The 24,033-nt window shown below is 47.7% G+C and overlaps 1 protein-coding gene across 1 annotated transcript in view; it reads left to right on the plus strand.

Annotated features, from left to right (window-relative positions):
- SRRM4 (serine/arginine repetitive matrix 4) overlaps positions 1 to 24,033 on the plus strand; it is a 160,844-nt gene that overhangs the window by 130,246 nt on the left and 6,565 nt on the right. The window contains exons 8-12 of the mRNA XM_037817282.1: positions 1,597 to 1,753; positions 14,696 to 15,000; positions 18,833 to 19,024; positions 21,786 to 21,896; positions 22,580 to 22,720. Of these exons, the coding sequence (XP_037673210.1) occupies positions 1,597 to 1,753; positions 14,696 to 15,000; positions 18,833 to 19,024; positions 21,786 to 21,896; positions 22,580 to 22,720 (906 nt within the window). The remainder of the gene's footprint in view (positions 1 to 1,596; positions 1,754 to 14,695; positions 15,001 to 18,832; positions 19,025 to 21,785; positions 21,897 to 22,579; positions 22,721 to 24,033) is intronic.

The raw sequence follows: 24,033 nt of genomic DNA on the forward strand, positions 1-24,033 counted from the left end.
GGGGTGTTGTGCTGTGCCCTCCCCATAGCCCATCTGTTAGAGAAATGGTTGCCATCACAGACTCCAGCACCAGCTCTCTTCTGCTGTCACACCTCCGGGGTGTTGCCACCTGAGGTCCCCAGGTGGTGGGGAGGGAACCCGAGAGCTGGTACCCTGACCACACACCCAGCATAGAAGGGGTCAGGATAGAGAGGAACACTCCAGAGCAAGAACCAGACACACCAGTTTTTCCAGGCACAGAAAACTCTCCCCTGCCACATCCAAGCTGTGTGACCTCAGGCAGGTCCCTAAACATCTCTGAGCCTCAGCTTCCTCATTGTAAAATGAAAAAGTAATAGCTTCCCTGTTATCTCTTTGACTTGAAGAGAGGACTGTGAAAGTACCTTGAGGAAAGTTTATACATACCATGCAAATCCACAAGGTGTTATTTTTATTACTAAGTAATAAACGATATGCAAATCCCAAATATACCCTTTCCAAGGTGTCAGACTTTCCTTTGATTTCCACTATAGACAGGAAAGCCAGGTCTTGACCTAAAAAACTTACAGAAAGCAGCTCTGTTGTTTTTGTCAGCGATTTTTTTCAAAAGTTTGGGATGACAATAAATAGGATGCCTCTCTTTAACAGATGGCAAAAGATGCAGACACAAAACCACACAGATATGCATAGTTATGTTTATAGACACATATGGAAACACAGAGGGACACACTTAGGCATACACACAGTCACAGACAGACAGACAGACAAAGGACAGTAAACTAAAGCAAGGTAGGAACCTTGTCTGTCTTCTTCACAGTGGTATCCCCAGTCCCCAAAAGAGTGGAGGTACACATTTTGTTGAACGAATGGTGTGCACCATTGTGGAATGAGTGGATGGATGGATGGATGGGTAGATGGATGGATGGATGGGTAGATGGATGGATGGGTGAGTGGGTGGATGGATGGGTGGGTGGGTGGATGGATGGATGGATGGGTGGGTGGATGGATGGGTGGGTGGATGGGTGGATGGATGGGTGGGTGGGTGGGTGGATATATGGATGGATGGATGGGTAAATGGATGGGTGGATGGATAGATGGATGGATGGATGGGTGGATGGATGGATGGGTGGGTGGATAGGTGGATGGATGGATGGATGGGTGGATGGATGGATGGATGGGTGGGTGAATGGATGGATGGATGGGTAAATGGATGGATGCATGGATGGATGGATGGATGAATGGATGGGTGGATGGATGGGTGGATGGATGGATGGATGGATGGATGGGTGGGTGGGTGGATGGATGGGTGGATGGATGGATGGATGGATGGGTGGGTGGATGGATGGATGGATGGGTAAATGGATGGATGGATGGATGGGTGGATGGATGATGGATGGGTAAATGGATAAGTGGATGGATGGATGGATGGATGAATGAACGGATGGGTGGATGGATATACACATGGTCCAACTTTCATACACCCTAACACAAATAGGACCAAGTCACATATGAGCACACACAAACACTTCCTCATCGTCAGAGCCTTTTGGTCCCTCAGCCACCTCCCTGTCTTGCTCCTCTTCAAAAGACCCTCAGATTTCTCTCCCCCCACCCCAGGCACCGCGGCCGGTCCCCCAAGGGAGGGCGGAAGTCCCGCCGGAGGCGCTCCCACCGCTGCTCCAGGACCCTCTACAAGGCCAGCCCTGAGGCCCGGTGCAGCCGCCCGCCCAGCCAGCCCCTCCAGATGCTCAGCCTCCTGTCGGCCAGGGGTGTAGTAAGTATTCCACACAGCCCCCTCTGCCCGCCATGGCCACGACGCTCAGGGGAGGTGGAGGCCCAAGGTCAGGGAAACATGACACAGTTTGATTCAGTCTCGGGCAAAGTGTCCCACTGGCTTCAGACCTCATTACTGATTAACCAAATGGCCATCCACCAGCCTCTGGCAGCACTTGGCTTGGGGATTGGGGGTAAGGAGGGAAAAATGAACATACCCGGGCTTTATATCAGAGGGATGTTGGAAAATAAGTAGTGGCCTCCAGAGTGACAACTGCAAGAAACCATGTCTGAGACACCATAGGAGGTTTCTTTGGAGGGGAAGGAGAAGAAGGGTCTTGGATGTAACAGAGGCACCCCAGTTTTCAGCTGGCTAGCCAGCAGTATCAATAGGCAGCTGGGCTTTTATTCCACCCATACGAATGATCTTGAATTTATATGCGAGTTTTCCTCCGAGGAGCTCATAGCACTTGACCTGTGTCCTCTCGTGTGTCTGCACAATGTCTTCGGAGTTCAGAGCACAGTGAGAGTTACTCTCACCAGTCCCTTTCATTGATGGGACAGAAAAAACCAAGGCCCAGAGGGGTTAAGGCTGGGGCAGAGCCACAGAGCAAGGCAATAAGGATCCAATCTAGTCACCTGGCATTGAACGGAAACATGCACCGCTCCCCAGGTCAGCGAGAAGGAGCTGGAATTCGATGACTGCAGACAGTTCCCCCTAGGAAGTTTCATGATGAGGGATTTGGAGCTGGATCTGAATTCAAATCCCAGTTTTCTGGCTGTGTGGCTTTGGGCGAGTTGCTTAACCTCTTTGAACCTCTGTTTCTCTTTAGTAAACTTAATACCACTCCCATATGGGATTATTGGGAATATCAAATAAGACAAAGTATGTGAAGGCCTTTTGTAGTTTCTAATGGGACAGAGAAACAAATAGGAGAAGATTCAATACTGGCATAGTCTACAGTTGCAGTTGACAGCTGTGAAGGGTGCTGTCTCTTCTGGCTATGAGTGAATGTGAGAAGTTCAGGGAGTTTCTCCCTTAAAAAAGATGAGGTGGGAGCCAGAAAAACCTCAGGAGTGCTTACAGGGAGGTCAAGGAGGGGAAGGCAGTGATATACAAGAGTCGAGCAGAGTTGACACAATGAATATTATCTGCATTCTGGGAAATTCTTCTTCATCAGTCAAGGCATACTTGTTATCACCACGGGTCAGTTTTTCCCAAATCCTCTGCCTGGCTGGAACCATCCATTACTTTTCCCAGTCCCTCCTTAGTAGAGATGCCCATGGTTTCTGAGGACTTGCAGATGGCAAGTGACCACTACATTCTCCCCTGCCCAAATGTCCTAAGAAGGAGTCTTCCCAGAATGACAGAGAATCTGAAGGTCTGGGTTCAAGCTGTGGCTTGATCGGATGAATCATTTCACCTCTCCCAGCCTCAGCTTCCCCAACTGGAAAATGGGTATGATTATCCCACTTCTCTCCCAGGGGCAGTTGTTGCAAAGGTAAAAATAAATGTTCAAAATGAGCAATAAGAGGTGGAATAATGTTTTTTAAGTTAGTAAGGGCTTTCCAGTCTCCCTGGTCATATTGGTGGCAGCTCATCCTGTGATCCCAACTAGCCCATACTGAAAAATGCCAGTGGGAACATCTGGCTTATGCTTTCTCAACCCTGGGATAGTTCCCTAATACAGTCACATCTGTCTAGATGTTGCACAGAGCTGGGTATCTCCTTTCACACTGGCTGGTGAGGTACTAGATGAACTGTTGGTAGTTTGTTTTCCTAAAACACACAGGTTCTTGGGGCTTTAGGGTAAGACACATCGATATTCCCCATGGCCCCAGACCCTATCAGAAGAGCTGAAAGCCAGGAGCTCATCCATAACTAAAAGGGAGAGGCCTTACAAGCTCATTTAGCTCAATGCCCTCATTACCAATAAAGGGAAACTGAGACTCACAGAAAAGAAATTATTTTTATGGGTTGTGGCAAGGCAGAGGTGCTACAAATGTGGGATTATGACAAACTTGTGATCAAATCCTGCCTCTGAACTCAGAGTAGTTACTTAAAACTTTCTGAGCTGCAGTTTTCTCATCTGTTAAAAAAAAAAATGCAGATAATAACAGTCCCTTCTTCAATAGGCTTGTTGACAGAAACAAAGTAATATTGTAAACTGTTGCACAGGGGGAAAGCTCAGCAAATATCAGCAGCTATTATGACAATGGCCCAGATCCTGACTCTGCATTTACCAACTGTAGAATCTTGAGCAAATTACATAAACTCTTGTGTGTCTCAGTTTCCTCAAAATCTGAAAAATGTGGATAATAATAGAACCTACCTTGTAAGATTGTTATGAGGATTCACTGACTTGATGTATCAAGTAAAAATTTTAGACTGTAACAGGCAAGTACTCAATGCTATATAATGAGTGACACTAGTGGTAGTAGCAGCAGCAGTAGTAGCAGTGGAAGTGGCAGTGGCGGTGAGAGTAATGGTAGGAGTTGGGTTAGAAGTGTAGTTCCCAGCCCAGGGTAAACCAGTGGCTGCCCTGGGAATACAGCCAGGGCTCTGCTTCCCAGACCAGTTTCTTTCCATCCTAGATGGTGGTGGCAGTCCAAACGGCTACTCCCACCCCACTCCTGGAGTCATCAAATGCCCCCAACTCCATTCCTCTGAGATCACTCCATGCCAGGCCCTTTCTTAGCTTCTCTCTTGCAAAGGCAGAGATAGAAGAAGGTTCCAGGTTGGAGCAGAAGGCAAAGGTTTTCCAAAAGTCCCGGTCCCAAGACTTTTCTAAGGTCTTGTTAAAGATAGCAGCAAAGTCACTGTCATTGAATCACTCATTCAGTCATTCACTCATTCAAGTCTACCAACATCTATTGAGCATCTAGAAGGAGTCAGGCTCTGACTTGGCTCTCAGGATCCAGTGAATAAGAAAAAAGCAGTAGTTGGCTTTTAAAGGGGGAGACAGACAAGTTCAAAACAATAAAAGACAATATACAACAATTGAAGCAGAGATGCTGAGAGGGAGTGGGAGGTAAGCAGGCAGTGTCAGGGTTGGGGTTAGGGCAGAGAAGGTGACAGCTAATTGAAAAACTAAGGGTGAGCAGAAGTTAACCAATGAAGGAGGCAATGAAGATTGGCATCAGGATGGAGCTGACATTTCAGGGGGAAGGACCAGGGTGTGCGCAGACCTGGAGGTGAAAGAGAGCACAGCACTTTGAGATGGCTCAGTCTGGCCAGGTGAGAGATGGGGCTCTGGAGGTGAAGAGGAGCTGAAGCAAGCGAAGGGTCTCCTATGCCTGGCTCCTTCCGCATTGGATTCCAGGCCTTTCATATGCACAGTTCGTTAACAGATCAAGGACAGGTGCATTCCATCAAGTGCGTATATTTGCATATATGAATATGCAAATCTGGGGGTTGTAACTTATAGAAATCCTACTGAGTGAGCTAAAGGAAACCCTTGCTTTCTCAGCCCAAATCCAAATGGAAAGTCCCAAGGAAAAGGTTTAGGGACTCTTCACAGCCTCACTCATGCCTCTCATTTCCACTTGACTCTCTCCTCTGTTCAAGGCACTGGGGGGACAGAGAGATGAGTAAAACACTCTTTCTGGACTCCAGAGCTAACAGTTTAGTTATATGCAACATGCTGTTGCACTAAGTGTGATAAGAATTGAAATTAGGGCTAGGATTCAGTTGGTAAGCACCAGTACCTAGTACAATTGTTAAAATATTCAAATACTAGCACACCAGTTGGCAAAGAAGCACTGTCCCCACGCTCAGCCCCAGTGAACTCAGCCATCCTTTTCTTCCCTTGAGATTTCCTGGACCTTCTCAAACTCCAGCAGCTAAAGAGTGACGGCTAACACTGCTTCAGTGTGAAGACCAACTTCCCTGCTGCTGGGGCAGCCCCCACACATATTGAATATTTTGAATATCACCCCTGGTAGTGATGGAAGCACATACAGTATATACATAGAGAAAGGACCAGACAATGTTGTCTTGGTCTTTACACATGAGGGGACATTTAAGCTGGGTTTTGAAGGATGGGTAGGAGTTCATCAGATCGAGATGAGTGATGGGAAGAGGGAAGGGGAAACCCCACTGTCTGCCTGGTATCATCACACACTTAACGCAATTTTTTTCTCATTTGGTCCTCAAAACAGTTCTTTATAGTAGATACAATTATTATTACCATTTAGTAGATGGGAAAACTGAGGCTCAGAGAGGTGAAGTGACTTAAGAATGTTCCACAATGGGGAAGAAGGAAAGCTGGTAGGAACAGTGGCGCTGTGCCCAGGAAGCTCACCCTGATTAGCATTGCCGGCGTGAGGGAGAAGCTGAGGGCTGACCAAGGCCTCCCCCTGTTGCACGATCTCTCTATGGAGGCCCCCTAACAGGAGAGGAGAGGAGTCAGAAAGGAGGTGATCAAGGCTGAAACGGGACCAAGAGAAGGGCAGGCTCCCTTTCCCTTCTCCTGCTCCCAGCCTGTGCCAACAGTTGGTGCACACCTCTTGCCAACAAAACCTGCACAGATCAAGCCAAAGCAAACAAGCAAGAAACTAACAAAAGCAGACCTTGCAGTCCAGAAAGGAGGGGTCTCGTGAAATTGGCAAACCGGAAGAGGCAATAGAGGGTGGTGATTTATACCTGGGCTTTGGGGTAGATCCGGGTACTTGGGAGTTCTTGGTCCACCCACTGTTTACTGCTGCCTTACCTGTAAGATCCTGGGTACATCAATAACTACCACTTATGGCACACCTACTGGGCGCTAGATGCTATGCTGAATACTTTACAGGTGTCATCTCACTTTATGATGGCAGCCCTTCAAGGGAGCGTCCACTAATATCCCCAGTGCAGGATGAGGAAACTACAGCTCAGAAAAACTAAACAAAAGGCAGCGGTTAACTGGAGAAGCTAAAACTTGAACCCCAGATAATCTAACTCAGGGTCCGTGTGCTTAATTAAATGACCTCCCTCATATCATTTCATTTTTCTGGGCCTCAGTGTCCTCATCTGTACGTTGGGTTAATTAGCCCAAGGATAAAGTGAGATGAGGTTTCCAAGCATTCAGAAATATTCGTTAAGCACCTACTATGTGCCAGACATTGTCCCAGGCAATGGGTATTCTTGTTCAACAGGGAACAAGACAGGCAAGTCCCTGCTGTCATGGGGTTTCCACTGTGAAGAGCTTAGCCCAAATTCTTGTCCATGACACTGTATATATGATAGTTGCTAGCGTTCTTGTCATCATAGCAGCTTCATTACATTTATTCCACATAAGCCCAGGCAGGATGTTTTTTCGAGTATATCTGGCCTCAGAAAGCATAACCATATCCAAGATCTCAGGTGAACTTCCCAACAACCCTAGGAAGAAGGCAGGATGGGGATCGTGGCTCCCATTTTATAGAGAGGGAACATGAGGCTGAGGGACAGTACCCGGCTGGCCCATCGGGGAGACCGAGACGTCAGCCTCCTGACCCCTGACCCAGGCTCTTGCACATTCTGGAAGGCTCAGCCTCCAATGCCATCCTTTGTGGTTTGGAGACGAGGGACCAAAGTGCAGAAGGAAGACCCATTGAATTCCAGGACCACTTTCTTTTAAAATGGGGAAAGGACAGTAGTGTCAACTTTTAATTTTGCTAAGAAAAAAGTAAAAAAGAAAAGAGAGAATACAACCATTGCTCATCACTAAAGAGCCATTTAGCCACCCGGATAGGAAGGACATGACCTCAGAAGAAACGATGAGTCTTTAAATCGAATGCATGTAGCTGGATGAACTGACTACATTGCACTTATTTATCTCATTTCACTTTGGCCCTGTGGGAAAAATTATCTAACATGGGTCCATGTAGAGATCTTTGGGTACCAGTGAGCTGGGGCTGTCAAGAGAGACTTCAGAGAAGGGATGAGCTTGAAGCTGCCACTCTTCCTTCAGGCGCTGGCTGAAGGGAAGGAGAGAAGAGGCCAAACAACCTTCCCCAGCCCAAGGTCAGCTGCTGTCCCCAGCCCTGTGTGTTCAGCCCTGTCCTGAGGGACTTGGTCTTCTTCCCACAATCCCTAGCGGGGCCTCCCTTTCTTTCTCCATTTCCCCTCCTCCCCGATGAACTCCCAACAGGTCAATGAATCCATTCTTTCACTGTCTTCCTAATTAGCGTGCAAAGGAAGATGAACAACAGCAAGGAAAATAAGCTTAATGTCTTTGTAAAGCAAAAGGATTTTTTTTAAAGGAATAACCAGAACCCTCTAGCTAAAAGCTCTGCCATGCAACTCTACACTCACATGAGACTTCCCAGTCCCCCAGATGGCAGGGAGGAAAAAAAAAAATTTATAGCCATCTCTCTCCATGGGGCCATTTGAAGCTCGGTAAATGGACTTGTTCAGTTTAATTGGAATTCTCTTCTTGATTGTATTTTTGTAACCTATTAGGCCGTGCTGCCTCTTGATCTCAGAATTCAGCTGAAATTAAATTTTGAAGTGTAAGTGAGAGGTTGCCTTTTTTCCCCCGTTCTTTATTAAATAATGATTTGAAACAAAAACAATAAATAACAGTGCCAGCTTCCCTGGAGGGCTGAAAGAGACTCCCAGTGAAACGCCAGGGAGCTGGAGCTCGTGGTGGGGGGATTTAATTACTTATTAGAAAAACCCAAGTGTTAACACTGAGTATATTAAGAAATGAGAAGATGAGGCAAGCTTACGAGGAAAAAAAAAAAAAAATAAGGCTACCGCAACTTCACGGAGGGGACTAAGGGAGCAAAGAGGAAATATTTGTTAGCTTTCCCCCAGTAGCTGTGAGTTTGTGGAGAGCAGTTTGTTCTTTAAAAAAAAAATTAAAATTAAAAGAAAAAAAAAATCTGAGATTGGCAATCAGAACAGAGATCTTGTAATAGCCCTGGGGTCTGGTTATGGCTCGATGGCTGCAGTCTCTTGGACTCTTTCCTTGACAAGAGGCCAAGAGGGGTTAAAAGGGTCAAAATAGAGAAGACAGAGCAATCCATTTCCAAGTTCTGGAAGGGAGAGGTGAAACATACGGGGTACACTGTGTTTATGTTGTCTATAGAGTGCTCAAGGCTGCATAGAACATTTAGAGCAGAAGGTCACAAACTTAGATGTCTCAGGGGCCAGACAGGTAATAGAGAAGAGTGACATTGACCCCGTGGGGTCTGGGGCCCAGAGAGCTCACGCCCCACCTGATAGGGGCTATTGCAGCTGCTCTTTAGCCAATGATTGCCAGGCGGGAATGTGGGCCCAATGTTACCAGATTTTGTTTTCAAGAGAAACTAAAGATGGGATTTTTATGTGAAATCTCCCCATTCTACAGTGTTGGCATTTAGTTCAATGTATTTTCAAACATACTAAGTGGACTAAGCAAAGCACAGCTGAAGGCCTTGGCCTGCCAGTTTTCCAATGTTGGGTTTGGGGTGTTGAAGCAGACGTTATCCATATATTTCCCCACAGCCTTACCACTTTAGGGCACACAGCCAATTTTCAGCAGCCAGACAGCATTCTACCTGTGGTATGCAGCAATCTGGACACACTGGGGAAACTGACACCTCTGGGTGCAGCCTTCAGCTCATGAGTGACAGGAATGAGGGTATAAATCCCCCAGCTCCCTCACCCCTTGCTTGGAATTAACTCTGGGATGCATTTCTATAATGGCTCCCAGAGTACCCCAGGGGGGTTACGTTCCACCCGCCCACCATGGTAGCTGGTTTGATTGCATGTCCTTTATTGGCACCTTCTCTTTCCCATCTCATTCCCTCAACTCCCCTACAGAGTTTCCTTCCTCTGTCATATAATCCACTTGCACTCAAATTCCTGCCTCAAATTCTTGAGTAAGCCAGACTAAGACAGGTGTTGTTTCCCTTGATTATTGAGCAGATCCTACGGGGCTGAATTTTCATTCCATGCCTCAAAGGTAGGACTTTGTCAAGATATGATGGGAAGGGTAAGGGCAAAGATGGAGAACCAGGTGAGATTGGACCACAGCACAGGGCCCTGGTATGAGGGTTCCAGGTCTTACATGGGGGCTCAGGTACGGTGGGGGTGTTGTCACTGGACACCAGTAGGTCAAGGATAAGTCTTTCCACCAAGTATCTTGGGGATCATTTTCCAGCCAAGCTGGGAGTGCAGGGGCAGAGAGCAGTTACTAGCATAGAAGAGAAATTCCCAAAGGATGAAGAAGAGCTCTTCAAAGATGAATTTTGAGAGGCCTGTTATCTAAATGAGACAGAGAGGAGCAAGGGGAAGACGTCCTGTCATGTCAAAGTCAAGTGGGCAACCGTTGCCTGTTAAGTGCTGGGGTTGGTATCTGACTAGGAGGAGACCCCCAGAGATGGGAAGGCAGAGACAAGAGCATGGGGAGGCCTCTGTGGTCTGCCGATCATGATGTCCATGACATGACGTTCTCCTTTGCATTTTCATGACCATCGTCCCACTCCCACCCTACTCATTCTGCATCCCCACCCCCACTCCACATCCTCTAAGCAGGTTAATTAGAGTGAGAAGATTTGTCCTTTCAGTACCTGCAAGAGGTGTTATGTTAAGCTGGTTGTAGCCTAGACCAGACTGATTGACCAAGAGGGCAAGTGTGGGGGTTAAACCCCACTTAACCCTCTATTTACCAAGTTGTAAATCCTGATATGCAGCTGCTTCAGCCCAGAGAGAGGTTAACTCTTTGTCTGACCAGCGGGGGCGCCCTTTTCTAATTCTTGACCCAGAAAGAGCACCTTTTTTACAACCTGAACAAAGACACTGAATGGGGTAGCAGCTCTGTTGCATGAAAACAGCCAGATCCAGTACATCTTTTAACCAGACCTTCAATAGTAGCAGGGGGTGGAAAAGGGAGCAGAGAGAACCAGCAGAGCCTGTCCCATCGGGAAGACTTCTCGGGTCTGGAACTCCTCGTCCTAAACCTGGAGCTTATGCTGTTGGGAATCTGCAGGTAGAGCCCCTGTGTGTTTTCTCTCAGTGTCATGGGTCTGAGAGAGTGTCAGGAGAAAGGGGAAGAGGAATTAAGTGTATTCCTTCCCTCTGCTATGGGCCTTGACCTAAAACTTGATTCTAGAGGTTCTCTCTAGCTCCCACACCCAACCCTGAGTTCGTCTTGAGACCTCAGTCTTCAGCAAGGGGTACACCTTTTTTTTTCCTAGAACCATTTTGAGTATGATGGAGAACAGTACCTACTTTAAAAGAGGTCAAATCCCCAAAGTCACCCAGCTGAACCCCACAGGAGCCTGATGCCCCAACCATCTATAGCAATGAATTAAGTTTGGATGGGCACGTGTACCATGGAGCGACTTTATCCATTGGGCAAGATTTACTGAACACTGACTCTGTATCAGGCACCGGTGGGTACGTTGAACCAGTCATGGCCTCTGCCCTCAAGAAGCTCCCCATCCAGATGGGGAGACAATAAAATAAACAGTTACCCCACTAAGCAATAGTGTTGTGGCACACAGAAGGCACTCATGTTTGAGTGAGTGAATCAATGAAAGATTGCATGAATGAATGAATGAAGTACAGAGTATTGTGCTATTCTGGTCTAGGGGATCAAAGAAGGCTTTCTAAAGGGGGTGATATGAAACTTGGAGGATGAATAAATTTAGCCACGTGAAGTGGGAAAGAGGAGTGTTCCAGGCAGAAGAAACAGTATGGTACTGGTCTTGGGTTGGGAGAGCAAGATGTGGGGGCAGAGCCAAGAAAACTCTAATCTATCCACTTAGGTTGTGAGGGTGTGTGGAAGAGATGTTTGTGAAGTAGGCAAGGCTGGGTTATAAACAAAATTGTAGTCCATGTCAAAGAGTTTAGACTCATCCAAAGAAAAGAGACTTTTAAACAAGTGAGAGTTTGGTGTTTTCAGACACCAAGGTCAACCCAGTGGGAACCTTTTAGTAGTATTTCTACCTCTGCTTTCTGGTGGTGATGGAGAAGCTTGATGCCTTGTAGAGTTCTTCATTCTAACCATGCAAGTTACATGTGGATAACGATTGAAGTCAGGTGGAGACACATCAAAAGTGTCCCTGTGAGCTTGGGGTGTGGGATTGAGAAGGTGAACAAGACAAGGTCCCCTTCCTTATACACTAAATCTGAGGGGCCTCAAGGGTTCTCATGGTCTCAAGAAATTCTGGCTAATGGAAATCCATGATGCATCAGGGCTGATGTTTTAAAATTAATAGTCAAGGGCGAGAACAATTACGTGGCTTGCTAGCCACAAGGTAAGGGAAGCCATTATGTTCGCTGGCCCTTTCTCACTTGAGTTATCTTCCAGCCTGGTTCCCTCCAAGATGGACCTGCCTGGTGTAGTTGTGATATACTGACCACCAAACATTCACCACATCCAGGGCAAAGATTCCATGAGCCCAACCCTGGGCCAAGCCTCAGCCTGAGAGCTCAGGTCCCAGAGTCCAGCTGCGTGGCATGATACCTTCTCATTTGTGACAGTGGTGGTGGAAATACATTTGTTATCATTGAACCCAACTACAAATGGGGAGACAAATAGGAGGAAGTGAATAGGAAAAGGACCTTAATATTATTTTTAAACAAGTCTTTCTCTTGAAAACTACCTGGCCAACCTTATTTTGAGGTCTCTTCTCCCAAAGCAAAGCTAACCAGATCACCAGGCAGGTAAAGCAACAGTAGCACCGGGTAGAACTTGGTAAAGTTGGACCATCACCTTCTCTGTGTGCAAAGTCTCCTGGGAGAATCGACAAAGGAAGTCCCAGCTCCCCAGCTCCAGGAGCTGAAATCCTGGGCTGCTGGCTGGTGTTATCTCTGTAATTCTCTCCGTCCAGTGTTTCTGTGTCTCACCCTCATGACTGATGACTGAGGAAGCAGAGATGGTTCCCTAAGAAAGCCCTGAAGTCCCATTCCTTTAGGCCCAAGGTGCTTGGGGGTAAAGTGAAGGGAAAAAAAACAGGCTTTTGATGGTCAAGCCTGCCCAGGGCAAGAGTACAGAAAGAGGTCCACATGTGATATGTATAAATATTTATAAATCAAGTCAACAAGCTTAAAAACAAAATATGTCCTCCTATCTTGGCAAACATAACTTCATACTGATCTAGAAAGGCCATTTGGAATTTAGAATCTTGGACCCCTCCAGTGTCAGGCCACAGCATGACAGTGTGGGGGCAACTTGCCCCTTGCCCTGGGCCCTCCCTTTCTCACCCCACCTCTGGAAGCTTCCATTACCATGATGGCCTTACACACATGTGCCTGTGGACACCTTAGCCTGACTATCCAAGTGCTCTCCAAATACTCTTGGGCCTGGGAGTGTGCATACTTGAGTTCCCTTTTCTTAAGAGATCCATGGAAGAGGCCCATAGAGACCCTGGAAGGGAGTTCAGGGACCACTTAAACTTAGAATCCTGAGATCTTGGGTAACCAGAGAGTGGTCTGGGAGTGGGGCATGAGGGATGGGAAGAGTTTACAAGTGGGCATGCCCTCTGGGCTCCACAGATTTCTCATCCCGTGGGGAAGGTTGTCCCTGTAGGAGGCTGGGTGCAGGATCCTCTTGCCCACCACTAAGCCTGGTACTGTTGATGGAGAGCAGAACCAGATCCACTGTGTGGTCTGAACGTTTAAAGAAAACCATCCATAGTGCTTCTAAACTCTCCGTTGCCTCCCAAATGCTGGCTCTCCTTCACCACCTTTACTCCATCTGGCCTAGATCAGCACCAAACAGGATGCCGGGGACCCCTCCTCACTCCCAGTCACCCCAAAGCCAAATCTCCAAACCCCTTCCGAAGCATCGAGGGAGCATTATGTTTACACCTAGATGGACGCAGACCCTAGCGCCATTTGCAGATTCAGCAAGGGTTGCCTGATCTAACTCGGGCACGAAGGGGCGAGGTTAGGGTTGATGGCTTGAGGTCCCCCAATGGCAAAACCAAACAGAATTGACACCCCACCTATCCAGAGCACTAAAAAAAGAAAAATCAAAACTCAAAGTTGAAAGCAAAGTGTGAGGATGTGCAGAAAGGTGTGTGTTTTTTCTTGTCATTTGCGACTCTAATGATGGACTCACATTACCCGCTCTTCCCTTTCTCTTACACCTTACCTACCTACTAAAGGAGGAGTTCTTGCTTGGTAAGTGGATATGATCCGCAAAGACGTGAGAGAATTTATTAGAAGCCACTCGAGAGCCTTAGCTACCTTCTACAGGGGGAAAAGGACACACACAGATATCCGTAGAGACCTTTTTGTTTGTTTGTTTTCAGTCAGAGTATTTGACTTCCACATTTTTTTTAGCCCCCCTTTCTTTTCCCCTTTAGTTGAAAATTGCTAAAATGTCAATTTGCGACTTGACTTTACATTTGAAAAAAAAAAAAAAAACCACCTCTCATATTTATTTCATTTCTTTTCCCCATGTGATTGATACTTGTCTAGAGTTCTATTCAGGCAACTTTTTCTTTAAAAAAAAAAAAAAAAAAGTCAAATTCATTGAGGATTTGGTGGAAGCTTAAAATTTTGGCTTTATCTCCTTTTTTATTATTATTATTATTTTTTTTTCCATTTCTAAGATACCTTTTCAGGCCCATCGCCCCATTTCTTTTTTCCCTTCCCCTTCCTTTATTTTTGTTTTTATGTTTTTTAGGTTGAGTTAAGGGTGATTTTCATACCCTTCCTATTGAGTTTTCTCTTTCGTTTGAGTTCATTCATTAGCAATTAAATTCCATATAATTTCCTTTTTCTTTTGTTTAATCTGGATCGCATGCTTTTTCTCTGCATGATGCCTAAATCTTCCAGTTATCCTAGCAGGGGGTAAACAAATATCTCCTTTCTGTGGTATTCTCTCAGGAATTTGTGCTTTTTGTTTTTTGGCGTCTCTTCTCCTCTCTCTCTTTCCTTTCGTTACAGTGCATCATGACGGTAAACATTTCTTGGTTATTTAGCCACAGCCCACGGGCCCCGTGCTCAGCAGTGTCCAACGGGTCTTTTTGTTTTCAGATCACTGGGTCGGGGTCTGCTGCTGACCTCTTTACCAAAACAGCCAGCCCGCTGCCCACCTCCCGAGGACGCTCCCAGGAGTATGATTCGGGCAACGACACATCCTCGCCGCCCTCCACGCAAACCAGCTTGGCCAGGTCGCGGGGCCAGGAGAAGGGGAGTCCCGGCGGGGGCCTCGGCAAGAGCCGGGAGCTCAACAGCGGGAACACCTCCGATTCAGGGAACTCCTTCACCACCTCCTCGCCCCGGAACAAGGGGGGCACTCTGGAGAATCTCTCCCCCTCCACCAGGAGCAGGGAGTCAAGGTCGGTGCAGCTGGGGGGAAGATGGGGGCCCCCTTTAGCTCCAGCAACTCAGTCTTTCAACCCAGACCCCAAAGGAGCCTTTCATTTGCGAGAAATGAAACACTCAACTTGAACTGGCTTAATTTCTGAAAAATCCATGAGCATCTAGCTTCAGGTACGGCTGGATCCTGGGGCTCAAAGTATGTCCTTGGGCATCTGTCTCTCCTGTTCTCTCAGCTCTACTTCCCTCTCTGTTGGCTTCATTCTCAAGCAGACTCTCCCTAGGTACTTATAAATGTATCAACCAGCTGATCTTCTATCGCTTTAGCAAGGCATTGGAAGAAGGCGGCCTATTTCCCAGTGATTTCAGTGAAACACCAGGGCAGGTGCTCATTGGCTCTGCTTGGCCCCAGCCTGGGTTCATTTGATAGGCCCTGGACCAACCACTGTGGCTCAGGGGAAGCCGTGCTCTCACTGGCCAGTGCGTACCACCACTGGGGCTAGCGAGGAGGGTCTTCCTAAGTACCCTAGACCTCAGAAAGGACTGTTTCCCTGAAGGAAAAGTTGGAGCACTACTGTCAGGAGGAGGAACAGAGGCTGGGCAGGCAGAAACAGATGTTAATTTCACCAAAAGTCTCAGGAGAAAGTCTAATGTTAAATTCACGTTAAGTCACTGTCATTTAAGAATGTAACCCATGGGGCGATTTTAGGTCGAGTGCGATCAAGCTATCCTAGAATTCTGAGACTTCTCAACCCTTTTGCCCCAGTTAACACACTTGCTAGATCATTTTCCCGTGGTTGTCCACGAGCCAGCTCTGATTCCACCACATCACCCCCTTACTCTCCCACCGGAGAAATCTCCACAGAATGCTAATCACCGGGATTAATGTCATAATAGCTACTAAAATGTACTGGTCACTTGCTCTGTATCCTTCATTCAGTTTTCATCCCTCACCCTATTTTCTGGCACCTCCTATATGCCAAGCGCTGAGCTTGGTGCTGAGATATAAAAATGACATGGACCCTTTCCTCAGAGCTTGCACGTAATGGGGCAGATGCAGAGGTGAGAAGGGCCGGGTAAGATTTGCTGGAGCTCTGCCATGCTCACAGTGGGTCTTCCTTCTTCTGGGCCCAGGGATCTGCCTTGGTTCAAATTGGCCAAGATTTCAGAAAGATGTCCCGAGCCTGGGCACTGAAGCAGTTGGCAGCTCCCTCAATGACAGGGCACCCTTTGTCCCCAACACACAGCCCACCACAGTCCTGGATGAGCAGCTTGGTATCTGCTCGGAGCTCCAACCTCTGGTTTGCCTGCCCAGGACATCCCTGGCTCAGCTCACACCCTAGCCTGACTCGGAGCCAAGCATGGTCAGAGCAAATGTCAGTGTCTCCAAGAACAGGGATCAATGTTACCAGATAAGGGAGCAGGAGAGGAGGCATACGGGTCTACTGATACACTATTTTGCTATTTTGCAGGAAAAAAAACAAGAATAGAAACAATAACAATGACAATAATAATTATAATGGTAGCTAAGATTTATTGAGCCTTAACTGCATGCTAGGTACTATACCAAGGGCTCTCCAAGCATAATCTTCCTTTATTCCTCCTAAAATCCTTATGGAGGAGGTACTATTGTAACCCTCTTTTTACTGATGGGGAAACTGAGGCTCAGGGTGGTTACAAAACTCTGTTAGTGTCAGCACCAGGATTCAAATGCACATCTGTCTCCAGAACCAGAGCTAAAGCCTGAGAGACATCCAGCCAGTTACCTGCTTCATTTGATCTATGTGGACAGCCAAATTAAATAATTTAGACCTAGCCTCTCATTTTGAAATAGAAATGATCATTAACTCCCTGGCTATTTATATCATGACAGCTATGAGCAGAGGGCTCAATAAATACAGGCTGGGTAGAAGAGACCTCAACTCCAAATCAGAGGAAACAGAGGCGAAGGTGGGGGAGCTGGTGCGTGGCAGGCGCACAGGGTTGGGGGCTGCACAGATGAGGATTTGGGACTCTGGGTGGCCTTGAGGCAAGGGACTCACCCTTCTGAGTCTTCTCTGTAAAACGGAGTTGATAGTGCCAGCTTCACAAGGTTGTTGGGAGGATGAAATGAGACGATGCTCAAGACGTGCCCGAGGGAGGGAAGAGGTTCAAAACGGGTAGCCATAGCAAGTTACTGAGGCCCTGGGATCAGCCCTGTGCCAGGTGCCGGGAAACTGTCAAGAGGGGTGTGAGTCCTTCCCCGCGGAGTTCACCGGCTGGTAGAGGCAGAGACAACTGGCATATAGACCAAGGGGTGGGGGAAAGCGTAGGGGCTGGGGGCTGTGATAATAACCCTTGGAGGTCACCCACATGAGACTTAGTGGGGGTTAAGGGAGTCTTCCAGAAAAGCCTGAACGAAGGTCTGAACTATGAGTGGGGTGTTGCCAGGTGGAAAACAAGCCTCCCAGGCAGTGGGAACGTCCTAAGGCCTGGAGACAAAGGAGAGAAGAGATTCCAGGAGGAACAAATAGTCTAGTAGAGCTGGAGTCCAGAAAAGTGGATGTGACTGGAGGGGTGAGCAGGGGCTGGGTCATGAAAGACCTGAAAATCATTCTAATGGGATTTGAACTTGAACCTTGGCCCCATCCAAATGAGCATGTTCTTACCAACACCCAACGGGAGCCCAGCATGACCCTGGGCAGGTGGGGGTACAGGCTTCTGTTCTTTGGGTGAGTTTGGGCAAACCTCTACCCTTCCTGTCCTCCATCTGGATAATGGGCTACACCAAAGTTTTCCAAACTTAAGCCAACTATACGTCACCTTGCTGATTTCTGTCATATCCATGTGCTACTGATACTCTTATTTACTTTAATAAACTCACTTTTTATACAAATAAATCTAAAGGAAACGGATCACACTAGCTTAAATAGAAAATCAGTATTGCTTGTCCCAAAGAGAAGTCACCTGTAAAAATACATATGATTAAAATGTATTTAATTCTGGTTAGTTACAGTTGCTTGCCCAAGGCTGGGAGCCTGAGGCCTGCTGTCTCTCTTTGAGAGATTACAAAGTGTTTGAGAGGTGTTAAAGCACCCACAGAGGCTTTTTCGTTAATGTAATCGGAAGGATTGAAAAAGACTTGAAAGGGAATACATTTCTCACCATGTGATTTGATGTTATTTAAAGTCAGGCCCAGGCTGGAAATGCTCAATTAGACTTTTTTTTTTTTTTTTTTAAGTTTTGAGGTCATGTATTACATAACGATAGATAACTAGTATAGGCCACATTAAAATTGAGAACTTGGGTTCATCAAAAGACAAATAGATGAAGTGAAACCACAGAGCCATAAACTGTGAAAGAATATTTGCAATACACATCATTGGCAAAGGATTGGGATCCCGCACATAAGAACTCCCATGAATCAAAAGGAAAACAGAACGAAAACATTTCCAGAGCGGGGGGTGGGGGAACGAATGTCGAATATATGAAAGGACACTCAACCTCATTAGTTATCAGAACCACGCAAGTAAAGACCTCAATGAGATGGCACCTTGATGTATCAGACTGCCAAGAGTTAAGAAGCCTGGCGATACAGAGTGATAGCAAAGGATGTGGATCAAGGGGAATGCTTAGAGATGGCTGGTAGGAATGTAAATTGCCACAACCACGGCAGAAGCATTTTGGTCTCTCCCATCTCTACTTCTGCAACATCTATGGAGTGGAAAGTCCCAGAAAAGGTGGTAGTGTGAGAAAAGGTGGAAAGAGGGTTCTGTGGGAGCACCGTAGCCCAGGCAAAGGTGTGGTATTAGCGCAGTATGCTCCAGACCAGCAGGCAGTCCAGTGCTAACCGACTTTTCTTCCCTCCTGCAGAGGATTTCAGTCACCGTGCCTGGAATGCTCCGAGGTGAAGAAGTCCAGTTTGGTCCCGTCCACAGCCCGGAGCTCCTCCATGAGAGGGTGCTCCCGCAGCTCCTCCTATGCCAGCACCCACTCCTCCAGCCACTCCTCCCGATCCCCAAACCCCAGGTATACCCGGAGCCGATCCATCTCCTCTGGGAAAAGGTGAGTGCAGTTTTGGGTTTTGCTCTACAGCATTTGTCTCCTTAGGGAATTAGTTAAGGTGACTGGAGATAATCCTTTGACTTGTTGGGGAGAGGAGTCAGACAGACCTGAATTTGAATACCCACTCTACCTGTTACTAGCTGGTAGCTGGTAGGAAAGTCAGTTAACCTCTCTGAGCCTCAGTTTCCTCATCTGCAAAATGAAAATAATAATAATATTTACCCCCAAAGGATTGTTTTGAGGATGAATTGAGATAAAGTATATAAAGCACTTAGAATATTCCTCGTAACATAATGACTATTAGTTATTATTATTGCTGTATTGGTGGGGGGGATGAGCGAATGGGTATCGTTTAGCTTCTGCTGCATGAAAAAATTATCCAAAACTTAACATCCTTAAACAATTATTTACTTAGTCTAGGATTCAGTGGGCTGGACTCAATTGGGTGCTTCTTCTGATCTCTCTGGGCTCACTCACTCGTCTTTGATCAACTGGTGGGTTGCCTGGGGACTGGCTGATCTAGAATGATCCCAGCTGATTCATCTCTGCTACATGTGGCCTCATCTGCTAACAGGACAGTCTGCCCTTCTTCAAATGGTGATGGCAGGTTCTGAGAGTGAGCTGAGGCTTTGGCTTGGAATTGACATGATATTCCTTTGGCCATTATCCTAGCCATAGCAAGTTGCAAGGCCAATCCAAATTTAAAGGATGCAAGAAGTAGTCCCTACTTCTTAGTGGGAGGTGCTACAAAGCTACACGGCAGGGAGCCTGGCAGGGAGAAGAAGAATTGCAGCCATTTTTGGCATTCTATCACACATTTCCTATAATCATTGCTAATTGCTTGATTGTCTCACGTGGAATAATGATACAATAGAATTTGCAGACACAAGATCTCAGGAACTGGAGGAGTCCATCTAACCCAATCAACCCATGGCTTCATGGAGTCCAGCTTCCTTCTACAAACAGGAATTCCCAACATCAGCCCTCTTTTGCAACCAAATATTAAAAAAAAAAAAAAAAAAAAAAAAATCAGTTGCTTACTTAGTGGGTTATTTCAAGACCAGATCATATCAAAAGAGGAGGTGAGGCAGCTGATAAAAAATATTCAACATGATAGAATGACATAAATAGAAGGGAAAATCAGGCTAGAAGGAAGAGTAAGGAAATAAAAATTAAGCCAGGAGAAAGGTTAAGTCCCAAAAAGCATGTCCTACCATCTTATGCAGTTGCTATAGCAGTAGGCTATAAATATAGCTCTGAGCTTCCTGGCAGACAAGGCAAAGAAGGAAATTGCTCCATTATTTCTTACATTATTAACAACAACAACAACAACCATAAAAAGATAAGAAGAGCCACTGTTTCTGATTTTTAAGTCTATGAAAAATGACTCTTTGACTCCACAGCGAGGGGTCACTATGTGATGTAGTGAATGAGAATGCCTGACAATATCCTTTCAAAGTGTCTAAAAGCATGTTTCATTTTGACGCTCTCTTACAGTATCTCTACATGCACAGCCAAAGAGCAAGGTGGCAAGAGCAAATTTTCAAGGGGCCATAGCTGGACCTGTCCTGGGTGCTGAGATTGGAAGGGTTATTCCTGCCCACACTGCTACATCACCCTGGGCAGCGTGTGAGAATAGAGTCCCAGAGCAATTTAAAGGGCACGGTATTATGATCCCCAAAGAAAGCAGGAAGAGCTAAGTGCCTAACATCTAAGGGAGGGCAAGTCATATCAAGGCTTCTTTGCAAGTTGAAAAAGAATACTTGGAAAAACTTTAACCTTTCTATGAGGGAAAACTGGCCAAAACAGCACAAGAGTGTGTCCCCACTACCCATTTGTGTGCTACAGCAGATATTGCTAATCCATCACTAATCCATCACAGTGCTTTTTCCCACTGAACAATAAGCCATGACCATGTGATCCCTCTCAACCAGCAGCCACTACCCATCGATCAGAATCAACACATAAGAGATAAAAAGTTTTTGAAATCCTGACTTTAGGGAGATGAGAAAGAAGAACAGAAGCTCCTGGAAAACTGGTGGAGAAACCAAAGCAGCAGTTCTCTAAATGTGGTAGGCATTAGCAAAGAGGGAAAAAAACTGGAAGGAGGAGAGGGGTCAGTGATTTGGATGCACAACAATATAGCTTAGCAGTAAAGAGGACTCATTTTGGAGCCAAACACTCCTGGGTTCAAATCCCTTACAAGCTGTGTGACCTTAAGCAAATAATAGCTCTCTGTGTCTCTGAAGCCTCAACTCTAAAATAGGATTGAAAATAACACCTACCGCCTATGATTGTGTTAAGGATTAAATAAGATAATATGCATAAAGCATTTACTTCTCCTGGTACATAATAAAATACATAATAGTCATAGCTAACTTTTCCTGTGTGCTGGCAGTGTGCCAAGGTGCTAAGTGAATGACACTAATTTACTCATTTAATTTACCACCCTATAGAGTAAGTACTATGGTTACCCCATTTTACAAATGAGAACACAGAGGCCCAGAGAAGTGAAGTCACCTGCCCAAGGTCACACAGCTTGTAAGAAACCAGGATAGTAAACCCCAGTTAGAGGAAGTTGTTATCCGTATTGTGATTAACCACCCAAACCGGAGGAGGGGGTTTGGTTCTCTCCTAGGGTCCCCGTTCCTCCTCCTGGTCTCCGAAAAAGAGAAAGGTCTCCACCTGGGGACCAGCTGGCATGCAGGACAACACTGGGGGCCGCTCAGCAGGCTCCTCAGGGGTTCTTGCCTCTCCCCAGGTCCTACTCCCGCTCTCCCAGCTATTCCTCCAAGTCGGGCAAGCGAAGCCCACCGAGTAGAAGCTCTCGATCCCGCCGCAGCCCGAGCTACTCGCGCTATAGCCCCAGCAGGTACCGGCCCCGCCCCGTCCACCACCCTGACCCCGCCCTCGCCCCGCCCGCCACCCTGGCCCCGCCCCCGGCTCAGGCCCCGCCTCCCTGGCCCCACTTCTTTGCTGGGCTCAGCCTCTCTGGCCCCGGCCCCGCCCCGCCCCCGACTCAGGCCCCGCCCCCTGGCCCCACTTCTTTGCTGGGCTCAGCGTCTCTGGCCCCGCCTCCGCGACGCACCTGTCTGGACCGTCTCCCCGGCCCCGCCCCCAGTCCCCTTAGGTCGGGCCTCGCTCAGGTGGGTATGGGGAGAAGACCCAGCGTCCTGCGGTTCCGTTTGTCTTCTGTCAGGAGTGGCAACGAGCCCCCAATTATGTCCTTGGGGTCTTACGTCCCCAACCCAGACACTCCCACAGCCACATCCCGGAATTCACCTCGCAGCCCCCGGTGCCTTCACACATCCAGGATACGACCCCCAGCCCTGTATTCAGAGCCAGCTCTTACCCACGCGCGGGGGCCCGCAGAACGTTCACCAAATCCCAGCACCCGGGACCCTGCGAGGCCCGGCCCCCACAGGACCCCCTCCCGCCCCTCCCGGTGCCCCCTGCGGACCCCATCTCCTGACCCCGGAGGGTGGAGGGGGCCGGGAAGGAGGGGCGAGAACTCAGCCAGCCTCGGCGCCCCGGTGACCCCCCGCACCCCTTCAGGGAGCGGGACCCCAAGTACGGCGAGAAGGACTCCCAGCAGCGGGAGCGCGAACGAGCGCGTCGGAGGCGGCGGTCCTACTCGCCCATGCGCAAGCGCCGGAGAGACTCCCCCAGCCACCTGGAGGCCCGGAGGATCACCAGGTGAGGCCCGAGGGGGCAGGGGCACCCACCTGCATTCTCCATCCCAGGCCCACCCGTTGGGGCCTCGGGCTGGGATTTCAGGAGCTCAGGGACCCCACCTCCCAACTCCTGAAATCAGGTTTGTGTTCCAAACCTCAGTGCTGAGTCATCTCCCCACCCCCACCCGGGCCGGGCCTGCGAGGGAGGGGGTGGGCTGGGGAGGGGGAGGGGCCAGCCTGAGAAAATGGGTGGGGCCGGGGCAGGAGCTTGGGGGAGACCGAGAACGGGGGCGGAGCCATGCGGCGGGCCCTCCACTCAGACCCACATCCTTCAGCTGCCAGGCTGAAATGGACTTACGTAAATATGTCCTGAACCAGGGTGGAGAGAGCAAACAGGCTTACTTCGGTGCTGAAGGGACTTAGAACGAGCTGTGGTCGGTAAGGGGGAGAGCTCTGGGTTTGGGGTCTAACCCTGGCCATGCCCCTTTCCATGTGACTCTGGGCAAGTCTCTTTTACCTCTCGAACCTCAGTTTTTTTCCCAGGAGTATCAGGAGGATGAAATGGAAGGCACCAAAAAGATGTGATGGTGCTGTGTAAACTTAAATGCAGACCTCCAGGACACACTGCGTGCCATTGTTATTAACTGAATGGTCCAAAATAGGTGGATAAGGTTTCCTATAACAAGTAAGGTCTTAGAAGTGAAAAGCCTGAGATGGGAGTGGAAACAAATTTCTCAGGCCTTGAAAGCTGGGAGGATCATAGAAGGCTGCAGAAAATTCTGAAGGGCAATCAGTGGGGCTTGTCCTTCAGAAGCTCTAAGGGTCGGCCATTCATCCAGAGACCCTCAGGGAAGGCAAGACTGTGGCTTTCCACTGCCTGCTTCCTGGATAAGGAAAGAGAGCTTTCCCTGGAGAAGGGAAAAGAGCTTGAGCCTCACTGTAAGGCCTGGCCTGGTGGCATCCCCTTGTCAGATATCCCACAGGGCACCCCGCCTGGGCCTGGCACACAGCTCCTTGGGGATGAGTTGGAGAACAAGGCTGGAATAAAGAAAGTGGCATTTCCACAAGGATATCTGGTTTTCTTAGTCAGCCCCCACTAATCCATCTTGATCAGCCCACTCAGTGTTTCCCAAATCTCAGTCACCACATCATCTTTATATAACACTCTGGTCTTGTCAGCTTATTAACCTGTGCTATTGTTTACATAATTTCCTTTAAATAGTTATGCCCTTTTTTAGAGGTCCATATATTTATTTCAAAGTGAAACTCGATACCCTACAGTAGATGGAAAATCAGCCTTTCTCACCATAAATAGCAGACTCTAGTAAAAGTAAA

This window comes from Choloepus didactylus, chromosome 23, assembly GCF_015220235.1.
Source record: "Choloepus didactylus isolate mChoDid1 chromosome 23, mChoDid1.pri, whole genome shotgun sequence".
NCBI lineage: Eukaryota > Metazoa > Chordata > Mammalia > Pilosa > Megalonychidae > Choloepus > Choloepus didactylus.